We start from the raw sequence: 27257 nt of genomic DNA, 5'->3' as shown, positions 1-27257 counted from the left end.
CAAATATACCTATAGTTTATTATACAAATATACCTACAGTCTATTATACAAATATACATATAGTGTATGAAAACAACTATTTTTTTATAGTCCATGAAATAAAAATAAATATAAATATAGTCTGCTAAACAAACATATCAATACTCTATTATACAAATGCATGTATAAATACAGCCTATTACACAAATCTGACAACACAAAATAAAACATATATAGTTAATTTAGTGTAGAACAATTTTAGGAAATTTGATCAAAGAATTTAAATTGGATGTCTTTGAAACAAAGCAATTTTAATTTTACACTGAGCCATGTTGGAGGTTTTCTTTTGGCTAACACAATTTCTTTTTTGTGTGCTAAAGAGCAAGCATAAACCCCAAGGTAGAAATGCTCAATATATGTATCATTTTAGTGATACAATATACAGTATAACAATAATAACATGTCTAAATATATTTGCTAGTTGCCCAGCATAATTTTTAACAAATATGATATAACTTTTGTAGAGCACAGGGTCTCAATTATATGGATTTTTTTAGGTAACTGGGTTTCACAAGGATGTTGTCGGGCACATCATTAAATGTATAGAGAATAACTTGCTAATATTTAAACAAATCAAGTACATCAGATACAAATTAGACAATATCAGAAACAACAATTTAATCAGATATTGCGAGAAAAAAGTTCCTATAATAGATCGATGCTCTACATTACAAAAGGAATTAAAAAATTACATACAGGTCAGCTTATTCATTTTTAACTGCTGGATATTAACAGTATTTCTCTTATTCATCTGAAAGCTGATGACTCAACATTGGTAACAAAACCAATTTTATATGAGCTAACATCTTCAAAAGACACCTCTCTAATTGCCTCCATTTTCTTTTGGGACCAAAATAAGTATTTCAATTATAACCTTATGTTACTATGACTATATATTTACCAAAAGCAGCTATACAATGGACCAAATAGATATCATAACATGTAATGAAATTGTCCAATCTGCAATACTTTATATTTTGAATGGTAGTATTTGTGCTGCCCTCAGTAAGTGCACCACCATTATTCACTATTTCTCAAAAATAACATGAACAGTCTTAATGTGTTATCCTCAGTGAAACCACCACAATAATTATTATTAACCACGGGATATTAAACTATTTCTGACATTCTTTTGAAAACTTCGACAGATCAACGTTGGTAACAAAATCATTTATGTTTTATCTAACATCTTCAAAAGATACTTCTCTAATTGGCACCATTTTCATTTATGACCAAACATAAGTATTTTAATTGACACCTCGTGTTACTATGACTATATATTTACCAACAGTAACTATAAGATGGCCGAAATATATATCATAACATATAATGAAATTGTCTAATCTGAAGTACTTTATATTTTGAAGGGAAGTATAGTTGTTGTATAATTGGCACCATTTTCATTTAAGACCAAACATAAGTATTTTATTTAAAACCTCATGCTACTATGACTATATATTTGACAAAAGTAGCTATAAGATAGACAAAAAGATATCATAACATGAAATGAAATTGCCCAGTCTACATTAAGTAACATTTTGAATGGAAGTACTTTTGCTGCCCTCAGTGAAAGCACCACCATTATTCACTATTTCTCAAAAATAACAGGAACATTCTCATAGACAAGACTATAATTGTTTGTATTTTTGCTCAATACTTGCATATCCAAACTACAAGTCACATGTCCACCGCTTATACATCCAATTAAAACGTCACAAGACAATGTAATGTATTTCTCAATGAACTCAACAGAGATGCTCTATCACAATGCTGGATCCAAATTATTACAACACACAGTAGTAACTCTAGGCATGGAATCAAGCATGATGCTGGGCCTGAATTATGGCTAAATACAGTAGTATTATTAGCATGGGATTATACATGTTGTTTGGTCCTAATTATGGCCAGATACAGCATTATATATTGGCATGGGATCATCATGATGCTTGGTCCTTGGTCACGCATATTAGTGTCTCTTGTTGTTGGATTGTGGGTAATGCTGGGTCCTAAATATAGCCACATACTGTAGTGACTCTTGACATAGGATCATGTATCTTGTGTGCATTTGTTCTGGTGCCTGGGATCAAGCATTCCGCTTCCACAACTGTAATAACTCTTACAGGACAAATCTGAAAAAAGCAAACAGTTCTTCACATAGATACCTGTTTAAAAAAAACTATGGACTGCTAGAACTTATGAAAAAAATAGATTGAATGTTCCACATCAGCTAAACACTAGACCTTTGTTACAATGCATCTTATAAGTATGTAAACCAAGTCCATAAAGTTATATGATGTATGAAAATAAAAGTTGTTTTACGTCAAGCTAATGTTCAATAAGATATGTAAACAGTCTCATTATGTAAACATTCATTTTAAACTATAACAGAAAAAAATCTATTATTTAGTCCATCAAAAATAAAATTCACTTACAGATATCATAAGCCCGTTTAACATAATTACAACTTCCAGTCATTAACACATATTGTAGATGTCATAATACCATTTGACACAACATCATCTTCCACCTACATCACAGTAATGTACATCTAAGTACCAGTTAATATAATATTGTCTTCCACAGACATCACAGTAATGTACATGTAAGTACCAGTTAATATAATATTGACTTCCACGGACATCACAGTAATGTACATGTAAGTACCAGTTAATATAGTATTGACTTCCACAGACATCACAGTAATGTACATGTAAGTACCAGTTAATATAATATTGACTTCCACAGACATCACAGTAATGTACATGTAAGTACCAGTTAATGTAGCACTGACTTCCACAGACATCACAGTAATGTACATGTAAGTACCAGTTAATATAATATTGACTTCCACAGACATTAAAGTAATGTAGAACTAAGTAACAGTTGATATAATATTGTCTTCCACAGACATGAAGCTATTGTAGATGTCGTAACATCATTTGGTAAAACATCCACTTCCACAGATATTAACATCATGTATATGTCATTGTACCATTTGGCAAAGCATCCACTTCCAGACATCATAGGTATATAGATAAAAAATATACACATTGGAAAAGCCTTTATGGTCAGAAGTAAGCCTTTTGTAAAAGAAGTAGTTGTTCCCGTAATCACTTCTGAGAGAACTGGTAGAAAAAATGCATAACATTTTAAATAAAAATATTCTTGTAACAACAATATCATCAGTTGTTTTAAGTGAGGTAAAATTAGCAGTTTTAAGTAGGAATATTCACACTCTAATGATAAATAATGAATGATTTTATCATCCAGTAGAATAGATTAGGATTACCACTGGATAAAAATGTGATGTAATATTTTGTGTGCTTGACAACAAATACTGCTACGAGTTTCACACTCATTATCGATATTCCACTGTTAAATACTTCCATATGTTTTCATGAATTTCAAACATAATAATGATATTCTAATGTCAAAAACTCCCATTAAGTATCCATGCGTTTCACATTCATTATTGTCATTCTACTTTTAAATACTCCTGTTATGTATACATGTGTTTCACACTCAATATTGATATTCTGATGTTAAATAGTACCCATTCAGTATCCAGAAAAGCTTTGAATTTTAAACCTTATTCAAATAGCATGGTTAAGTTGAAACCAGCCATTGAAATACATTTTACATAAAATGTATTCATAATCTGCCATTATATTATGCACACTATTTATACTCTGTACCTGTTACTGCCATCACATCACGCACACTGTACTGATATCTTGTACCTGTTACTAACATCGTATCATGCACACTGTACTTATACTCTGTACCTGTTACTGCCATCCTATTATGCACACCGTGCTTTGTACCTGTTATTGCCATCATATCATGCACACTGTACTTCTACTTTGTACCTCTTACTGCCATCATATCATGCACATCTGTATTTATATTTTGTACCTGTTACTGCCATCATATCATGCACACTGTACTGATACCTTGTACCTGTTACTGCCATCATATCATGCACACTGTACTTATACTCTGTACCTGTTACTGCCATCATATCATGCACACTGTACTTATACTTTGTACCTGTTACTGCCATCCTATTATGCACACCGTGCTTTGTACCTGTTATTGCCATCATATCATGCACACTGTACTTCTACTTTGTACCTGTTACTGCCATCATATCATGCACATCTGTATTTATATTTTGTACCTGTTACTGCCATCATATCATACACACTGTACTGATACCTTGTACCTGTTACTGCCAACATATCATGCACACTGTACTTATACTCTGTACCTGTTACTGCCATCATATCATGCACACTGTACTTATACTTTGTACCTGTTACTGCCATCCTATTATGCACACCATGCTTTGTACTGCCATCATATCATTCACACTGTACTTCTACTTTGTACCTGTTACTGCCATCATATCATGCACATATGTATTTATATTTTGTACCTGTTACTACCATCATATCATGCACAACTGTATTTATATTTTGTACCTGTTACTGCCATCATATCATACACTACTTATACTTTGTACCTGTTACTGCCATCATATCATGCACACTGTACTGATACCTTGTACCTGTTACTGCCATCATATCATGCACACTGTGCTTATACTTTGTACCTGTTACTGCCATCATATGATGCACACTGTATTGATACTTTGTACCTGTAACTGCCATCATATCATGCACAGTGTATTGATATTTTGTACCTGTAACTGCCATCATATCATGCACACTGTATTGATACTTTGTACCTGTTACTGCCATCATATCATGCACATATGTATTTATATTTTGTACCTGTTACTACCATCATATCATGCACATCTGTATTTATATTTTGTACCTGTTACTGCCATCATATCATACACACTGTACTGATACCTTGTACCTGTTACTGCCAACATATCATGCACACTGTACTTATACTCTGTACCTGTTACTGCCATCATATCATGCACACTGTACTTATACTTTGTACCTGTTACTGCCATCCTATTATGCACACCATGCTTTGTACTGCCATCATATCATTCACACTGTACTTCTACTTTGTACCTGTTACTGCCATCATATCATGCACATATGTATTTATATTTTGTACCTGTTACTACCATCATATCATGCACAACTGTATTTATATTTTGTACCTGTTACTGCCATCATATCATACACTACTTATACTTTGTACCTGTTACTGCCATCATATCATGCACACTGTACTGATACCTTGTACCTGTTACTGCCATCATATCATGCACACTGTACTTATACTTTGTACCTGTTGCTGCCATCATATCATGCACACTGTACTTCTACCTTGTACCTGTTACTGCCAACATATCATGCACACTGTACTGATACCTTGTACCTGTTACTGCCATCATATCATGCACACTGTACTGATACCTTGTACCTGTTACTGCCATCATATCATACACTACTTATACTTTGTACCTGTTGCTGCCATCATATCATGCACACTGTACTGATACCTTGTACCTGTTACTGCCATATCATGCACACTGTGCTTATACTTTGTACCTGTTACTGCCATCATATGATGCACACTGTATTGATACTTTGTACCTGTAACTGCCATCATATCATGCACACTGTATTGATATTTTGTACCTGTAACTGCCATCATATCATGCACACTGTATTGATACTTTGTACCTGTAACTGCCATCATATCATGCACACTGTACTTATACTTTGTACCTGTTGCTGCCATCATATCATGCACACTGTACTTCTACCTTGTACCTGTTACTGCCAACATATCATGCACACTGTACTGATACCTTGTACCTGTTGCTGCCATCATATCATGCACACTGTACTTCTACCTTGTACCTGTTACTGCCAACATATCATGCACACTGTACTGATACCTTGTACCTGTTACTGCCATCACATCATGCACACTGTACTGATACCTTGTACCTGTTACTGCCATCATATCATACACTACTTATACTTTGTACCTGTTACTGCCATCATATCATGCACACTGTACTGATACCTTGTACCTGTTACTGCCATCATATCATGCACACTGTGCTTATACTTTGTACCTGTTACTGCCATCATATGATGCACACTGTATTGATACTTTGTACCTGTAACTGCCATCATATCATGCACAGTGTATTGATATTTTGTACCTGTAACTGCCATCATATCATGCACACTGTATTGATACTTTGTACCTGTAACTGCCATCATATCATGCACACTGTACTTATACTCTGTACCTGTTACTGCCATCATATGATGCACACTGTACTGATGTTACTGCCATCATATGATGCACACTGTATTGATACTTTGTACCTGTTACTGCCATCATATCATGCACACTGTGCTTATACTTTGTACCTGGTACTGCCATCATATGATGCACACTGTGTTTATACTTTGTACCTGTTACTGCCATCATATCATGCACAATGTACTGATACTTGTACCTGTTACTGCCATCATATCATGCACACTGTACTTATACTTTGTACATGTTACTGCCATCATATCATGCACACTGTACTTTGTACCTGTTACTGTCATCATATGATGCACACTGTACTGATACTTGTACCTGTTACTGCCATCATATGATGCACACTGTACTTTATACCTGTTACTGCCATCATATGATGCACACTGTACTTTGTACTTGTTGCTGCCATCATATGATGTCCTTATATGTTTTACCTGTTGTTGCTATCACATCACACTCACTCTATTTATGTTTTGAATATGTTGCTGACATCATATGACGTCCACTGTACCTACACATTTGATCTGTTGCTGCCATTATATCACACACACACTGTACTTATACCTTGTATCTGTTGCTCTTGCTTCATGATTTCATTTGTACCTAACAGGCTTCATAGATGGAGATCACCTGTTTCCTTTGCTTCTCCAACTCTTGGCTGTATACCTGTCCATTAATTACAGCTTCAATGTCATGAAGCACAGCTTCAAATTTGTTCCAGTAATCCTCTAAGTTTTGTCGACTAATCTTTCCATCCGGTGAATGACCACTGATATGATTCCTATATGAGCGAATTCGCTCCACACTTGCTCCTAGAGAGCTGTCCCTTGGTTGATCTTGTGGATCATTTCCCCAACCTGTTATTGGAGCAGGAACTGTGCTGATATTTCTGATAAGAATATACAGTAAAGAAAGGTCAAACTGGTCCACTGTTCCTGTTGTTTGTCCCTGTGGATCCGGGAAAACCAATTGAATTTGATCAGAGTTAAGAAGGGGTCTTCCCTGTCTCCTGGTCAGGTTGGCTCTATTGGCTAGGATTGCTTGGTAGATGTCTTTGTATGGCACAGGAAAGTAGGTAAGGATAATGTCTCTCATAGCATTTCCACAAACAGTTACAAGAGCAACACACAGACGAGAATGATTCATGTGCTCTGGTGTTATGGGTGTATCAGGATCAAGCCCCTAAAGAAAGAGGAAGGTTAATGTTACTAAAAGATTCAATCAATGACTAAATATACAGTAACAATGACAACTCAGGTGATCATGACAATTATGTAAAAAGTGTAAAATCAAATGTTGGCTCTAGTTTCTGAAGATGAAGAAAAAAGTGGGGAATCTCTTTGCATATGTAGCGTGCTTGACTTTAGGAAATGTTTGCAAATCAGATTTTTCAACAGTGCTATGTAAGTAAATAGCATCAGGATGGATAGTTATGGGGATCTCGCTGCTAAAAATCCAAAAAAATATTTGCAGCAAAGGTTCATGATATTATATTGACTATTTACTTATAATGAGGATGGACTTTTCCCCCCCAAAAGACACTCTTAAACTACAGTCCGATGTCTGAAATGATGTGTCCTCTGCTTTTCACCTACCATTTCCAATACGGAAAATCAATTTTGGTAGCAGTGAGAAAGACACTAGGAAAAATGATTTTTTTGTGCACATTACATTTTTCCTAAACTCACATGAAGACAGGTACATCTATATTTTTTTTTATTAATGGAATAAATACACACACACACACAAACTGAGAGGAACGTCTCTAGATTCCATATTATATATTTAACTATGATCAAATTGTACCAATATAATCAAACAGGTTAGAGTTATAAATCATTAAAAGCAGTTTTTGAACTTGTGCTTTGAGTAATAGACTCTGTCACCTAACTCCCATGAACATAAACTAACATGCTACACCACTTGACCTCGCTCTCACCCCAAAAAGGGACAGAACAAGCAATACAATCATATGGTAAATGTGTGTGTGTGTGTGATTTGGATTTTTAACTTAGCTTTAACACTTGTTCAGTCATATAACTGTGATGTATGCAGTGTGGTAGTTCATAGTGATGTCAAGTATGGGACATCATGTCCAACCCAGTCAAATTATCCTGACACCAGGCTGACCAGTCCTAACATTAACTTCATAATGCTGATCACCTTGCGTGGCAGCTGTTAGTGCCATTTTTATAAGTCTTTTGCTATGCCTCAGCCGATGTTTGAACTGTGCGCTTCCACATCCGAGGCAGATGCTCTTGCCACTTAGGTCACCGGAGCAGTCCTTATGGTAAATGACATACATGTATTATTATTTGGTATTATTGTGACAACACCATTTTTCCTTAAAGAATAAATATATACTGAACTGGGACTGATGTCTCTGCAAAATGCCATATCTTAGTTGTGATAGTGTATGTATGTATGTATTTATGTATGTATGTATTTATGTATGTATGTATGCATGTAATAGCACTTGTATGTGCATGTATCTACATGTATGTGATATTGTATATGTGTGACTGTATGGGTAAAATGTTATTTCTTAGCTGTGATAGTGTATGCATATATTTGTATGTGATAGTGCTTCTAGGTGTGTGATCATGTCATTAGATGCATGATAGTATATGTATGTGTGTGAAAGTATAAATGTAAGATAGTGTATGTAATTGTGTGTTTGTGCATGTACAAATAATTATAGGGGCTATGGTCACTAATTAACATCTGTTCATCTTTGCACTTCCTTGAACTCACTAAAACACCTTGATAATACCAGCATGAATGCCATGTTTGACAAAATCTGGATCAGAAATATGGCTTCCTGAGTGGAAACAAGCTCAACCAATCCCATGCAATACACTGTATCTTTGATGCTTGCTCATTATGGAACTCATCTAACAGCTTGATAATATAAGCTCATGTTCCAAGTTTAATTGAAACTAAATCGAAAATCACTCCCCCAAACAGTGTGTTGTAAGGAAAATCACACCTAATGCCACAGTGTGCCTTAAGGAAAATGAGACATATGGACACTGTGACTAAAGGAAATTCTGCTGTAGAAACACAGTTTTCCTTAAGTAAAATTAGTTATACAGACACACTGTGACTGACAAATCACTTCTGCAGCCATTTTTCCTTAAGGAGTGTCAGTCCTGCAGACACTTTACCTTAAAGAAAATCACACCTACAGATTTAAGGAAAATCAGGCCTATAGTTACGTAAGTGACTCTGTGATATAGTCATCAAAATCCACTTTACAGTCAGCACTAAACAGCCTTTAAAGAAAACCTACTAATACTTACCAATATTGTATACTCAAATTATGATCTCTTGAATTGATTTTCTAGGTACCATAAAGTCTGTACTTTAAAACATAGTCAATTTTATCCTTTTGTTTAATTTTAAAAAGTTATTAGTTTCCCTTCTCTGATGTAAGATCTAAGGTTTAATGATTAACGTTTCCAATTTTCAGCTCATTTCATTCTATATGTATTGCACTGAAAACAGTGCTCTAAGTATCCATGACACTAATTTGCCACTAGGATGATGTCAGGAAAGGGATTCTTATGCTTATTTAAGATTCCAACAATCTGTTCAATCTGATTTCTGTGACTTTAGGTGTCAACTATACCAGATAGGGACTATAATGTGTTCACTACTGATGGTGTGTATGCACTGTGAATCTGCTCTGCAAGACCGAAAGACTGAGTCAATTTCAATTTTATTTCTCAGTAAGCATTAGCAATATAGTAATTCTATGTTCAGATGAAGGCGCATTACCACACTCTGAAAATTATGCTAGGTTATAGCACTAGAATCAGCCATAATTTCATTGTTCATGGCATATGTACTTTTGCATTTCTGTGGCACTGACATCCCTCATACTGTATTAGCATCTTCCTTCAAATGAACATTCTCATTCAGGGCCATCATCATAATTAGTATTTTGCTGAAAACCCCATGTCGATTTGACCATCCATCTAGGGTGAGTAGAGATACACTATGTTTCTGAATACAGCCACTGTGACAACAATAGTAGAGGTCAGATCAGCATCATTTTATAGGATCAATATGACATCATACGAAGTGTTTTAGTGAAAATTTCATGTCAATATGACTATCTGTTCAGGTGGAATGATGATAGCATGGTAAAATTATATTAGATGTCAGATCAAGGCCATATTCATATAGTGTATAACTAGACCAAATTGTAAGTCTTTTAGTAAAAACTGTTTTCATATGAGCAGATAGGTTTGTCATCGTAAGTGTTTTCAAAATGACTGACATGGTGGATATAATGGGTGTTGGATTAGAAACATTTTCATTTAGGACAAATTGGATAACATAAGTCTTTTAATAAAAAACACGTCAAAATGGACACCACGGCATCCCTTGCTTCCAGTATATCAGTGATTCGACATTACATAGACCTGGATGTTTATTTTCATTATACGACATTGTGAGTAATGGCTGTGTGACTACAATGATAAAACGAAGTCAATACATTTTTAATAATTGTGTTGAGTGACATTTTATGAATTTATCTCCAGCATATAATGTTGCAATTTACAGGGGCGAGCTAGCATGTTCAGAATATTACTAAAAAGTACAGGACAAAATTATTTGGGCTTGAACATGATATCATGGATAAAATATCAAAACACCATTATAGGTTTTTAACCACAAACTGAAGAAAAACATATATTCATACCTGATGGTGTTACCATGCTCATAGCCAAAACACCAAGTAAAACTCTTCGAACTTAGAATAACTGTCAGAGTTCTGACCATCAGCTTGTAGACTTTAATGCACCTAAATACAAAGTCTAGTAAAATATGCTTGTAATAGCTACATACCACTGTGAATGAATTTCAATACAATATGCAATGCTATAATGCTGTTATTTCTACACAATTTTATTGCAGAAATGTCAATGCGAAAAGTTTTAAAAAACCTTATTAATAAATTAAAGAAGATATGTGCATTTCTAACTTTAATGTAAAGTTCCTGAGAAATGTTACAGCTACGGTTAAATGATAAATTCGAAGATATAGCTGTGGTTTTATATTTTTGGCTCATTTCATTCAAAGTTCATGATTAAAGTGAAAGCAAGCCCTAATATTTTAATTTGTGTCTTGAATGAATAGTCAGTGCATGGAAATATACCATAATATTTGTTAAAATGTGCATTTTACAGTTAATGAGAAATTGATCTCCAAAATGTAAGTTTTATTACCTTTCCCACCAAATCTCTGATATGTTAAAAATGTTGTTGTTGTTGTTGTTATAGAGTTTAACGTCATTTTTCAGCACAATATAGGCTATACATGGCGGCCAGCATTAATGGTGGAGGAAGAACCCGGGAAATCCCCGGAAAGAACCACTGACCCACGAGAAGCTACCAGCAAGCTTTCTCACATATCCACATTGGCCGAGCCCGAGATTCGAACCTACGCAGACAAGTGAGATGGCAGTAATCCGTGACGGAGAGCGCTTTAGACCACACGACCACTCGGGGCCCCTGATATGTTATAAATAACGGCTTCACTGCAAATGAACACTCAAAACATGTTGACTGAATTTCCGTAAAGTACATGATACATTATCTAGTTCAGAGATTGCCTAACAATAGGAATTAATTTAGGCCAATATAGATTATTGTCAACTAGAACACATGATAAATTGTATTTCAAGTCAATGCACATACAGTAGATCACGTGACAAATTCACATATTGCTAACTACATGAATTTAAATTCAATATACATCAGGTAGATTAGAAGATATATTTCAGAAAGCCTATTGACAAGTTTGATTTTTGTAAGGACAATAGCATTAGGAAAAATTCTCATGTCTCAAAACAGGTATTTATTTCATCACGTCATTACATATTTCTCCTAGACTATGGGATCAGTCCCTAACAACAGTCAATACACCTGTTCTGGTCACAGGTAAAACATGACATGATTTCACATTAAGTGATATATTAAATCTATTACTACCTTCTCTAATGGGAATCACATGTGATTTTATTAGGTAATGTGACTTCATCTTTGGCCTGGGCACTTGGTTACACACCCAGATAACGGTGACAGTAGAACACTACATTTGGAGAAGGCAATAGTATAATAGTATGCCCCATCCTTCCACTAATGATGAACAAGAAACTCACCTCATCTGCAAACCATGTCTCAAAAGCTGGTGACAAATAAGACATGCCATCCTCAGAGACACATTGCGACAGTGGGAACTGTATACGCAACTCGTATTGTAAGTTCTGACCAAGGTAAGAAGTAATCTTGGAGAGATTCAGAGTGATGAACCTTCTAACTCTGGTACACAACTTTGCATCCAGGTTCCTGACTTCATCAATCACCATCCTTGTTATTCTTGCATAAACGATGTGGCTCCTACAGTGCAAGGTCAATCGATGAAAAAGGTCAATGTCAAAAACGCAGCAGCCACAGAAAATGAGATTTTCTGATGTCTCCTTCTTCTTTGCGACTGGCCAGCGAGTTACACAGGCAGCAATAAGCCTGTGAAAGATGGGAGGTGGTAAATACTTCCCTCTAAAGACACAGCATAAGACCGGCGTGCTCACCATGTTGGGATCTTGTTCAACGGAGATAACTACTCTGGGAGATTCTTGACGAAGCATACAAGGGGCTAGGAAATAGTTCTCAACCTAAAACAATATATATATATATATATATATATATATATATATATATATACATACATACATACATATATATATATGTATATACATACATACAAGCATACACTGTACATGTCTTAAAATGTATGAAGGTACACAAAATTTGTCTATCTGGAATATGCAAAACTTTTACCATCATGAGGCATACAAGGGGCAAAGAAATAGTTATCCACCTTAAACAACACACACACACACACACATACACAAAAATATATATAGAGAGTTTATATATATGAGTGTGTGTGTATATATATTTCAACATCTGCAAATTGAAGTAAACCAGTTGAAACACAAAAGATTTCTAGCTTTTATTCTGTGAGAAACAGTTATGTAAAATTGTGTAACCTCAACAATTTTTCTGTTTGTCTTGTCTTTGTCTTGTGATTGACTTTGAAAAAGACTCATTATTTAGAGTCGACAGAGCTCAGGCTAGTTAGAAACTAGTTTTGCATTGTACTTTGTCAGTGAATTACATTTATTTTAATCTATCCCTGACACATGTGATCCCTTGCTGGACACAGTGCACTTGAAAGGATTGGTATTTGCCATACAATTTGTATTCTTTATATATGTCTTAAAATTTTATGAAGGTACATGAAGTTGGTCTATTTGGAATACGCACTAATCTTACCATAAGATCTTTAAATCTTTGCATTCTGGATTGCATTTTCTTTTTTCTGTATTGTCTTATGCACAAGTATTTTAATGTTGTGAACTCTGACTGTACTTAAATTTTACTTCACTTACATGACACCGATATAATAATATTTATCAAGCCAACCTCAGTAGAATTGATACTTCAGGATCAGCAGTTATTTATCTTTTTTCACTCAGTTATTAATATCCATTATTTAATTTTGATTAAGCAATTTTTATGACATTTTCATTTAAATCTAAGCAATTGTGTTTAGTTTTTAATTTGGCAATATCTCTAAAGTTTATTGGATTATTAGTTTCATACATCCCATTTAATTATGTTGCATCCATAAATTTGCGTGAAAACATTAAATAGGCAGTAGTTACATTTTCTGACAGGTCAATGCTTAAAACTAATTTTAATAATCTTATATTTACCTGTTGGTATTGTCTTTGTTACCCTTTTCATGGATGGGATTCCACTCATCCAAATTAGAAATTTCCATGTTTCCATTAGATTAAAAGTTCCAGAAAGTCTAAAACTAGAAAGAACCAAAATAATATGTCTCCCATGTCATAGAACCATGACCACTAGCTGTCCTCGTATCATGAATGCATCCGACTTGCAGGACATAAAGGAACCTAGCAACAGTGACAGATAAGTGTTACTTCGTTGAAATTAGATTACCCATGAGTACCACAGATGAGCTATTCTATACTTGAAGTTTGCTCCTTCATCTTGCGGATGTTAATGACAGCAGAAATAATATTTTTAAAGGTAATGATCCCGAAAGAAGCTTCACACAACAGTACTTAAGGGAGTTCTCACAAAGATCACAACACACAAAAGCGATTCCATTTAGACTGCATAATACCAGTCTCAGCTCAAAATACCTGATTATTTGATAGGATCAATCAAATGTAGGTCCGAACTAACATCAGGACACTTAGCAAACTTAAGCATTTCGTTGAGGATTTTTGGTAGCTCTTAACAGTAGGAACTAAATATTTTTCATCCCTTCAAATCAGCAAGTCTGTGACTGCACACTGAGGGAGACAGCTAGGATTATTCCTTTTCCTACTGCATGAAATGCAAATGATTCTCCATGTTATATTGAGAGGATTTGGATGTGGAATGCCTCCTGGGCTGAACAATGCAGTTAGAAATAATGCTGGAAAATGTGTCAAAAGGGTGTGTATGGGTTTCCTTAATTACACCATAACTGACTGGTACAAAACAATGGGATCTCTGCTAGAAAAGGCTGACCCTGGATCTGAAATTGGTATGTTTTCTTTATTACAGAAATAATCCCAGTTCTAACTGCCTACAGGGCAAAGGGGAACAAGCCCAGTTGTTTCCTCCCCTGATAAGACTGACTGCATTTTCCAACTTGTGATAAGCAAGACTGGTACTTATAATAGGGTGCACCTGGTCTGAGGATGTATCTCTTTAAATAAGTTTGATAAGGGCCCCAAGAAATAATACTGATGACCATGCTTTCAAGCCAGGTTTGCTGGACAAGAGCTGATGGGAGGAACTGTTGTTGTTGGTCCTTAAGGTGCTGGGACTTCACAGAGAATCAAATCTCTTAGAAAGCATCTCTGCCTCCAATGAAGCAGCCCTATGAAGGTTCTTACTGTGGTCCAGTAAGACGTTTGAGTGTCCAGGGCAACATCAATGTGGAGGTGAAGCAGCTGTGCCATATGGAAAAAGCATCTCTTGAGTGTTACAACTGCATCCAGCAAGCACTGAAGTGCTGCATGAGACAGAGTCCTCCTTCAGATGACTTAAGGAGGTGGCCAAACAAAATTGGCAAGCAATGCTATGGTGATAAGCATTAAGCTCCATTAACTGCAACATCTTGATTAGAAAGCAAACCGATGTCATGATCAACATACCCACTTGTGGTGGCCCAAAAGGAGGGCTCAAGAGGTTAGGAAGTAGAGTGAACAGTATAAAACCAGCTGTCAGATCACAAATGGGGGAACAGACTACCTTTGTTGCCTGGCGAAATCCTGGCATTAAATAACTTCTGGGAAAGTGCCTTACCAAAAATTAGCATAGCTGGCTCAAAGAGTAAAAGAATATCTGGTTTTTATGTCGTTACAAAGTCCACATAATTTTTTTGTCTTCTACAACCAAAGGCTCGGGACAAAAATCAGGGAGAAAATGGTGGTAAACCTTGATCACTGTCTTATCAAAAGACCTGATCTTTTCCATCCTCTACTGCCCGAGTCAATAGGTTGGTGGGGAGAGGGAACCATTGGTGGGGGGACCATCTCTAATGGAACCTTCATGAATTGGCTTGAGCTGATCACAGCAGAAATAATGCTGCTCTCCTGCTCTTGCTCCTGGAGGGAGACAGGTCTTTACAACCAAATTTCTCTCCTACGCAAGTGAGACACTTAAGTAAGGATAACTTCTTCCCAGAATTTCTCATAGGCCATGGTGAAGCTGCTCCTGCTAGCAGGATTTTAGGAAGATGGGAAATGTTTCTAGGGGAATCCTGTACCCTAACTGTAACATGAGGAGAAAATGTCCCCACCTACAGGCATTTCACACTTAGCATAATTCTTATATCAACATCGGGAGACAACCAGCCAACCTCCTTTTTGTTTGGCTCCAGAAGAGCAGAATGTTAAGGTTTGTGACATGCAACATCTGAACTGTTCTGATATCATGGCACTGTCATCCACTGTGACATGTGAAGGATGGCTTACTTTCTAGGAATGGATGGCCTCAAATCTGATGATTGAAAAGATCCACACAAAAGTGGGGATTGCCAATCTGATTACCGTATATTCGCGTATAAGCCCATTCGTGTATAAGCCGACCCCCAAACTGAACAGGTATAAACACTTAAAGTGCGTGACCCGCGTAAAAACAGACCCACAACTCCGAGACATATCAAGATGTACAAGGTTAGTTCTAAATGTGTTTATTTAAGCAAACTTGTAATTAACAAAAATTACATGTATACTTAAGTAATTTATTTAATTTTCTGTTTTCTTATTGTTTCTGTGTAAGTTAGATTTGTGTATAATCTAGTCGAATCATGGCAAGAATTTAGCAGCTGGGAGTTACTGTAACACTACCTCTCCCTTTTGACTCGATTATATTTTGTTTATGCATTATTGCATTGGACATTTTATATCAGTGCACTGGTAATTACCTTTTCTCTTTGCTTTGAAATTGTAAATACCCAAGTCTTTAAAATATAATCCCAGTAAAACAATACAACGAACATCAATATGGTTCGATTCAACGCTCGCAATTAGGCTACTGTACGTATTTATATAATGGCGCCACCGCATGTACATTGTAGATTTGATTGCGTGCTAAATTAAGCACATCCCATGGAGTCGAATCATGGGCACCATTGCGCTAAACTTTAATGATATTTCCAAAATACAACAATGCAGTTTCAGAAATAATGCTTCGAAAATTATGGTAATATCGCAAAAGATGAGTTGTAGTTTGCTTTGATGTAAGCGAACTTACACCGCACCTGTCAACTTTCAAGCCAGGAGGAAAAAAAAGCTCCTAATTTTTGGAGTCGCTCTATGCCTACCTCCCGATTTTATACCTTCCAATTTTTGCAAAGAGAACTCCCGATTATTACATTATGTCTTCAATTTTCATTTCTTCTAAACAAGAAAAGTCCTACATGTTCTGTGGTATCACCTGTGAATTACTGTTGTGACAAAATAATTACTTTACAAGAAAGAATTCGCTTCTTCACTAAACAGAATGTTAAGTTTAAACATTATTCATGTAAATTATATTTTTTTTTAATTTTACAACAATAAAAAAATTTAAACTAGAACAAAAAATAAACCACAACATATATAAAATTGTCCACAATTAATTTCAGCCCCAAGAGTGATCACTATGAATACTGCAACTCCATATGCTAAAGCGCCATTCCCACAAAAGAAAATTACACTGGTTAAATTAAAAGAAGGAATGAAAATATATACTAAACAGCAAATGTGTCATCAAGAAACCAATTCGAAATACATGTTTTATAAGTACTAAATACTTTACGAGTTGATAATAAGGAAATAAGGTCAGATATACAAAGAGGGGAAAATAGTTGCCATATATAAGGTTCCAAGTGGCTGGCTATTTTGGTACCTTTAGTTTAACAAAACTGGGAATCCTTTATTTGCCAATCAATTGTTGGTGCTTGTGTAACTCACAATATTGTAGGACATGGTTTCTTTGAATTTCAATGGAGGTCAAGTCGTTTTCACAACATAATTGCATTGATAAGGATTAACTTTTAATTATCAACACTAGCCTTCTTACTTGTTTATTTTAATATAATCTTTAGCTATTGTGCAGTTTGATCACAGCTGTCCATCCTTGGCTTTTGAAAAGTTCATTACACCCCATTTTACAAAATTACGGTACTCGTGCTAATATTATGGAAAAAAGGCAATTACACATCAATGTATCAGTATAGTTGCCAGTCAAAATTCCCTCTTAACACAAGCCAGTTTCAGGGTTTTAATGATTAACAGGCCTGTACTGCTGTCACAAAATGAAAGAAACATTCGCCAACTATCAGCATAGGAGACGCTGATACATCAAGCTTTCCACTGTGTGGAAAGTTATGATGTTTGTTCAGCTAAAACATAAAACTAAAACTGATTGATGTTGATCTTAGTTGAACTATATGAGAATTTTAGCCTTTATTATTACCACTCTTCCCAAACATGTAAATTATGCTGGTTATGTGCCTTGTGTTACCTTTTTTAAAATATTACCTCAGTTTGCAGGATCACTTATATCACTAAAGAGAGTAACTCGTGAGCGCGTGATTCAACGTAAATGAAACAGCTATTAAGGACTAGCCGAAATGTTATCTGGAAGAATGCAATTTGGTCGAAACAATGAATAAAGCAAAATCTGCATCTAATATGTATGTGAACAAATAAGGATTTAAGTGGTGCTATGCATGCTTTGCACTAAGTACTGTACATTATAGTTCAGCCTGGTCTCCCATATAAACTCAAACGTCCTGCGAATTATGAAGTCTCGATTTACCTTTATTTACTTTCATGTTAGAGAAATTAGAAAATATGCACTTGCAAAATAATAACAAAATCAATCAAAGTACTTTATAACAGTTTAAAAAATGTCGGGATATGAAAGTTATTTTTTACATGCCTGTATCTTAGGACACGGAAATTTTTTACTGTTTCGCGCCCCAGAATTTACAGCCATTACAGTAGTCACCAAAAATGTATAAAAACTGTCAAGTTTAGACATTGCCCCGTGGATAAGTCGACCCCCTTACTTCCAGGCCTTTAATTCTTCCTAAATCTTTAACCTTATACGCGAGTATATACAGTACTACTCAAATGCATGAATGTCAATATCTAATTCAAACACGCCTGACTTAGGAGGTGCATCAAGCCATACACTGGCCTGTACTGCTGATGGGACTCCCACTGACCAGTGGCAGTTACATGAAGACCCATGCTGGATCAATGGTCAATCAAGAAATCTTCCTCCTCCGAGCCCTTAAGGGCCATAAGGATTCCATACCCTCCTGACAAAGAGGAGTTTTCTTGTTTTGAGGTCAAAGGGATTAGAGAATGATCCCATACCAACCTCGGAACAAGAAGACAAGTGGAAAGAAGGCCTTTCTTTCTCTCCAGACTGACTTATAGAGTTATCATTTAATATTGTTCAATGCACCATCATATTATATTATCATACTACACAGATATGTTGATGGGAGAATGTGAAGGTAAAGAGAATATTCAGTGATCCAGTTGACTTAGTGGTTCGAGCATCTGCTTCGGATGCGAAAGATCGCCGGTTCAAAACCCAGCCAAGTCATACCAAAGGCTTATACAAAATGATACATCGAGCAGCTGCCTCCGTGGGCCATTAAGAGGTTAGTGTTAGGACTGTCAGCCTGGTGTGTGGATAATGTGACTGGGTAGGACATGATTCTACATGTCTGTGGCATAATGCCCCAGTGCTAGACATCACTATAAACTGCCATACTGCAGACATCATAGTGATATAACTGGCAAATTGTTTAAAGCTATGTTAAAATTATAAATCACATACACTTTTCCTAACAATGCCAGAAGGGTAATGGAATAATGGCATTGATTAAAACAGTACAGTCCAAAATAAGATTGTACAATTCCTCAATTTACAATAACCAAATTAAATAAATAAAATATGAAAACATATCCAATTGCTGGAGATCATCCTAAAACATGTTAAAAGGCAATTTTTCTGGCATTGATTAAAACATCAACTGAAAAGTGCCATCTGAGGGAAAGACAAGTGTTACTGCACATAGGCCTCTGACATGTTATTTTTAGTTCTAGACTTTCTGGAACTTTCCATTAAATGAAATATTCTTATTTGTATGAGGATTATTCCAAGGCAATAGTAACATGAATGATGCTGCTGCTATTAAATTCAACACACACTCCAATAACATTTGTGTAATTCCTCTGTTTACCACTATTTAAATTATGGTGGTCCGCATCAATGGCATTATGCTACACAAACTTGTTTCCCATCATTGTTGTTTGATTTGCTCTTTTTGCTAACCAGCATCATTCCAGATACACAGATATTCTAGTATTCACAGGTTAATCATTGAATTTGAGACAGCATTAATTTACCAGATGTAGTAGAATGGTTATCAGGCTGTGAGAAACAGCTTCGTAGAAAACTTTTCTTTTGGGTTGAATCCTACTTTTAAATTCATGTGTGGTGCCGACATGACGACAGATTCTGTCTGGGAATGTGTTTGTATGAAGAGCTGTACTTATTTCATAGTACATCTCATATTTCAGGTTAGCGAGATATTAAAACATGTTAATGTTTTCATGAGTTACCAGAACACAAGCTCTGCCAATAAGATACAGGATTACCTCATTATATGCGTGGATGTTGCTGATAATTAAACTCACCCAGCAATTATATAAGCTTACATGCCAAATGTGGTCATATTCTAATCAGAAATATGGCTTATAGATTGTTCACATGCTCAGCCAATAAGAAACTCAAAAATAAGGTCACTTCATTAATACACACAGATGGTGCCTATAACCAAGGGCATTCAAATTATTGATCCGTTAGGCTTACATATCAAATCTGATTATAAATTAAGACTACAGTGTTCACAAACAAGTATCAATTGACAGACAGACAGACAGAGAAAAACCATATACTATACAGTCACTGGTCTTTGGTTATATAAACGAAAATACTGAAAACAAATGGGGAACATTCTGAATAAATAAGTGATTTATTGAAGAAATAATGATAGGATTTAAATTTTCATGCAAGCTTTTTGCACATTCAGTTGATTTTGCATTGGTATCTCTTAAAACATAGAATGAATCCTACAATGGTACCTCATAAAATAGACCAAAAAACCATTACATAGCAATGTTTAATCAATACTGTAACTTACTAAACTACAACACAGCATCAAAACAGGATAATCCAGTTTAACACAGGATAAAGTGTATGTAATATGAATAATATGCCCAATGAATCTGGAAAATGCTTACTTACAAGATTACTTTTAGCAAGGCCTTTTAAGCCAGGATACTTTTTGACATTTTATTATATTTTCTTGCACAGTTTTAAAGGGATAAAATTACAGCAAACATGGTTATATACTTTTAGTGATAGTGGCTATATTTGATGTCAAAATGTCATCATTTGCATCAACTTTTAAAGTGATTTATGCTATAAAATTTATCACAGTCTGTGGTTTCTGAAGATATTGATGTTGTAGGTTTCTGAAGAAAATTCGTTTTAAATATTTTTTAAAGATATGTATTACTGCATCGGCATTTGATGCAAAAATCAGGATTATTAATATATGAAATTGAAATCCCTTCCTGCCTAACTACTTTGTATAATTTTGTTGGATTCTTTTTTTATTGAGACATTTATAAAGTTTTTATGTTAATTAACAATTCAGCCATGGTTGATTACAGGTTGCCACTATATATATATATATATATATATATATATAGCAACGAGTCTGAAACAGACCTTAGATGATTACATGACTGACATATGAGTCAAAGACTGCTCACAATACTGACATAAAAATCAAAGACTGCTCACATGACTGACATGAGAGCCAAAGACTGCTTACATGACTGACATAAGAGCCAAAGACTGCTCACAAGACTGACACAAGAGCCAAAGACTGCTCACATGACTGACATATGAGTCAAAGACTGCTCACATGACTGACATAAGAGCCAAAGACTGCTCACAACACTGACATAAGAGTAAATGACTGCTCACATGGCTGACATAAGAGCCAAAGATTGCCTACATGAATGACATAAGAGCCAAAGACTGCTCACAAGACTGACACAAGAGCCAAAGACTGCTCACATGACTGACATAAGAGTCAAAGACTGCTCACATGACTGACATATGAGTCAAAGACTGCTCACATGACTGACATAAGAGACAAAGACTGCTCACATGACTGACATAAGAGACAAAGACTGCTCACATGACTGACATAAGAGCCAAAGACTGCTCATAAGACTGACATAAGAGTAAAAGACTGCTCACATGGCTGACATAAGAGCCAAAGATTGCTTACATGAATGACATAAGAGCCAAAGACTGCTCACAAGACTGACATAAGAGCCAAAGACTGCTCACATGACTGACATATGAGTCAAAGACTGCTCACATGACTGACATAAGAGACAAAGACTGCTCACATGACTGACATAAGAGCCAAAGATTGCTTACATGACTGACATAAGAGCCAAAGTCTGCTCACAAGACTGACACAAGAGCCAAAGACTGCTCACATGACTGAGATAAGAGTCAAAGACCGCTCACAAGACGGACATCAGAGCCAAAGACTGTTCACAAGACTGACATAAGAGCCAAAGACTGTTCACAAGACTGACATAAGAGTCAAAGACTTCTCAGATGACTGACAGAAGAGTCAAAGACTGCTCACATGACTGACATACAAGTCAAAGACTGCTCACATGACTGACATAAGAGACAAAGACTGCTCACATGACTGACATAAGAGCCAAAGATTGCTTATATGACTGACATAAGAGCCAAAGTCTGCTCACAAGACTGACACAAGAGCCAAAGACTGCTCACATGACTGAGATAAGAGTCAAAGACTGCTCACAAGACTGATATAAGAGCCAAAGACTGTTCACAAGACTGACATAAGAGCCAAAGACTGTTCACAAGACTGACATAAGAGTTAAAGACTATTCACAAGACTGACATAAGAGCCAAAGTCTGCTCACAAGACTGACACAAGAGCCAAAGACTGCTCACATGACTGAGATAAGAGTCAAAGACCGCTCACAAGACTGACATCAGAGCCAAAGACTGTTCACAAGACTGACATAAGAGCCAAAGACTGTTCACAAGACTGACATAAGAGTCAAAGACTTCTCAGATGACTGACATAAGAGCCAAAGACTGCTCACAAGACTGACACAAGAGCCAAAGACTGCTCACATGACTGACATATGAGTCAAAGACTGCTCACATGACTGACATAAGAGCCAAAGACTGCTCACAACACTGACATAAGAGTAAATGACTGCTCACATGGCTGACATAAGAGCCAAAGATTGCCTACATGAATGACATAAGAGCCAAACACTGCTCACAAGACTGACACAAGAGCCAAAGACTGCTCACATGACTGACATAAGAGTCAAAGACTGCTCACATGACTGACATATGAGTCAAAGACTGCTCACATGACTGACATAAGAGACAAAGACTGCTCACATGACTGACATAAGAGACAAAGACTGCTCACATGACTGACATAAGAGCCAAAGACTGCTCATAAGACTGACATAAGAGTAAAAGACTGCTCACATGGCTGACATAAGAGCCAAAGATTGCTTACATGAATGACATAAGAGCCAAAGACTGCTCACAAGACTGACATAAGAGCCAAAGACTGCTCACATGACTGACATATGAGTCAAAGACTGCTCACATGACTGACATAAGAGCCAAAGATTGCTTACATGACTGACATAAGAGCCAAAGTCTGCTCACAAGACTGACACAAGAGCCAAAGACTGCTCACATGACTGAGATAAGAGTCAAAGACCGCTCACAAGACTGACATCAGAGCCAAAGACTGTTCACAAGACTGACATAAGAGCCAAAGACTGTTCACAAGACTGACATAAGAGTCAAAGACTTCTCAGATGACTGACAGAAGAGTCAAAGACTGCTCACATGACTGACATACAAGTCAAAGACTGCTCACATGACTGACATAAGAGACAAAGACTGCTCACATGACTGACATAAGAGCCAAAGATTGCTTATATGACTGACATAAGAGCCAAAGTCTGCTCACAAGACTGACACAAGAGCCAAAGACTGCTCACATGACTGAGATAAGAGTCAAAGACTGCTCACAAGACTGACATAAGAGCCAAAGACTGTTCACAAGACTGACATAAGAGCCAAAGACTGTTCACAAGACTGACATAAGAGTTAAAGACTATTCACAAGACTGACATAAGAGTCAAAGACTGCTCATATGACTGACATACAAGTCAAAGACTGCTCACAAGACTGACATAATAGTCAAAGACTGCTCACATGACTGACATAAGAGCCAAACACTGCTCACAAGACTGACATAAGAGCCAAAGACTGTTCACAAGACTGACATAAGAGTCAAAGACTATTCACAAGACTGACATAAGAATCAAAGACTTCTCACATGACTGACATAAGAGTCAAAGACTGCTCACAAGACTGGCATAAGAGTCAAAGACTGCTCACAGGACTGACATGAGAGCCAAAGACTGCTCATACGACTGACATAAGAGTCAAAGACTGCTCACATGACTGACATAAGAGCCAAAGACTGCTCACAAGACTGACATAAGAGTCAAAGACTGCTCACATGCCTGACTAAGAGTCAAAGACTGCTCACATGACTGACATACGAGTCAAAGACTGCTCACAAGACTGACATAATAGTCAAAGACTGCTCACATGACTGACATAAGAGCCAAAGACTGCTCACATGACTGACATAAGAGCCAAAGACTGCTCACAAGACTGACTCAAGAGCCAAAGGCTGCTCACATGACTGACATAAGAGTAAAAGACTGCTCACATGACTGACTTAAAAGTCAAAGACTGCTCACATGACTGACATAAGAGCCAAATGCAAGACTAGTTGTCCATTAAATTTGGATCAGCTGGATGCTTTCCGTTTAAGGTTCTTCCAATGTCTTTTTTTGATGGCAGTAGGGTACAATCTGTATAAATTTAAATACTTTTCAAATCGGAATGTTTTCTATAAAATATTTGGTTAAAATATGTTTGATTCTGTAAAGTATTCACTGAAAGGAATTTACACGTTTACAAATGGTGGCCATACTTCTGGAGATATCATCCTTGGCACGAAATGTTAACACAAGTTTTGTAATCATTAACAAGATATATAAAGAGGAAATGATGAAATCGTCTTTGAAAACACTGTTTCGTTTATTTGCGAAGTAACATACTGGGAAGAAAAAAGTAGTCTTAAATGTCCAAAATAAATTCTTTAAGGAGAAAAACAGTTTCTCTTGCATGAGGATTTTCAATATCAATATGGAAGAATCACGACAAGAGCTGATAATAATTAAAGGTGCTAGAGTCATCGATTTATTAATTTTTGCAATAAGTGTTAATATTGTCAGGTAATGATATAAGTGACACCATATTTTCTAGATGACCTCATCTATCAACCTGGTAGGACCAATCAGGCCCACTTTTCCATTTGTGGAATGAACACTGACAGAGGCCTTTGTACTTTTTTAACACTAGAATATCTGAAGAAAAATTGGCATCCTTTGTAGACATTTTAAACATCAGATTTGATCAAACGTGTGTCTTTGCAGTTTTTAGGACAGGTCATTTCAAGGTTTTGAAAATACCATTTCCGGTTTTTGAAAATATCTTTAGAAATGGCAGCCATATTTTTTATGGTAGAATGGCATCACTTGCAAAAATATGAAATTTCCTCATTCCAGGATACTTTGTACCAAATTAGGTCAAAACTGGTCTGGTGTTTTTGATAAGAAGTTTACTATATCAACTGATGGCAGACAGATTAAACACAACTCACACAGGAAATTGGTTGGGCCATAACACAAGCTCATGTGGCCTTAAGAGAAGATGAACTAAAGCGATTAAAGCAATGCCTGCATCTTTGGTGTCAAATTTACTTAAAATCTTTGAAGTAGTTTTGAGATGTTGTTTAAAGTTTTCAAACCATTTACGAATCACAGCCATAACTGATATGCACATGGCAGCATTTTATGAAACATCCTTTCTGCCGGTGTTCTTTTCTGGCTGAAATTCTGTTCTGTGTGTTTTTATGAACAATTTCTGACAACCATATTAAATGTTTAATCTACATTTTTTATATAAATACGCAAGCCTTTTCTACCTGTATTCTTGTAGTAAAATTATTTAAGTGATTTTTGCAAAATGTTTTTCCATTCTAATGTAATGGTAAACATATTTTATTGGGGACAAAATCATTGGTATCAGTTTAAATATTCTTCTAGCTAGAGTATTTTCTATCACATCATATTTGCAGATTTTGAGATGTCAAACATGTGTTTTGTCTTGTAATAGCTTTGAAATTGTAAAGAGAACAGCGTCATTGTAACAAGTTATAAAATTCTTCATGTTTGGCCGCTTTTTGTCAAATTTGGTCAAATTCTGTTGAGTCGTGCTTAAGAAGAATGTATTGCCACTTTATTCCAAATCTGATAATGTTGTCAGATTCTTAAGTGTCAGTATTCTTTTCTGTCATTTATTTCTCACCTCAGGGGGTCGGGGATGGCATTGTGCCAGCTGGAATTCAGTCTCCATCAATGCTATTCTTGGTATAATTTTACTGATTTTAAAAGTAAATGATTTAGTATTGTTGAAGAGCTACTTAGAAGCCAGCAAACCGTATAATGGGAGGTAACTGCTTTAATTTTACTCCCAGAAACAGATAGAGAGTTATGATCCTTTACATGTCTTCATGCGCCTTTTAAGGTCAAAAGACCAGAAGAGCTACATACCAGTATACATGGATTTGGAATTAACAGAAAGTCTGTTCCAGCAGGATTTGAAAATGGCACATTTTATGAAGAGATTACAGTAAATGCATCTATTAGTAAATGGAAGAGAAAAGTCATGGTACAAGATGTACATTATTCACGAAAAGCAAGGTTGTATATATAAATATTGAATAATATATTTGCCAAGTAATTCATTTAAAATTGCGTTTACATGCTTTACCGATTTTCAGTTGAGTTTGATTAAAAAAAATATTTATAATGTTTATTTATAGAAAGACAAAAATCTTTTTGAAATGCATATTTAACATTTACATGGAAAATTTGCACAAAAGAAGAAAACTCTAATATTCATATGAACTGACCTTCTCCCCAATCTCACTAAATGACCTCGGCTTAGCAATGATATTTAATTGTTCCATTATTAACAAGATGTGATTTCTATGGGCATGTAGTTCTGGATGCTTATCCT

At 35.9% G+C, this 27257-nt stretch overlaps 1 protein-coding gene across 1 annotated transcript; it reads right to left on the bottom strand.

Annotated features, from left to right (window-relative positions):
- Positions 1–27257, bottom strand: LOC149784776 (uncharacterized). Its single transcript, XM_089932792.1, has 4 exons — positions 27151–27257; positions 12491–13003; positions 6883–7500; positions 1–2168 (listed from the first exon to the last, which is right to left on the bottom strand). The coding sequence occupies exons 1-3, from the start codon at positions 27205–27207 to the stop codon at positions 6922–6924; spliced, it is 1149 nt and encodes a 382-aa protein (XP_089788918.1). The 5' UTR covers positions 27208–27257; the 3' UTR covers positions 1–2168; positions 6883–6921.

The sequence above is a fragment of the Sinohyriopsis cumingii genome, chromosome 14 (genome assembly GCF_028554795.1).
Source record: "Sinohyriopsis cumingii isolate HCF-2022 chromosome 14, ASM2855479v2, whole genome shotgun sequence".
In the NCBI taxonomy this organism is placed as follows: Eukaryota; Metazoa; Mollusca; class Bivalvia; order Unionida; family Unionidae; genus Sinohyriopsis; species Sinohyriopsis cumingii.
This window is presented reverse-complemented; position numbering and strand designations above follow the sequence as displayed.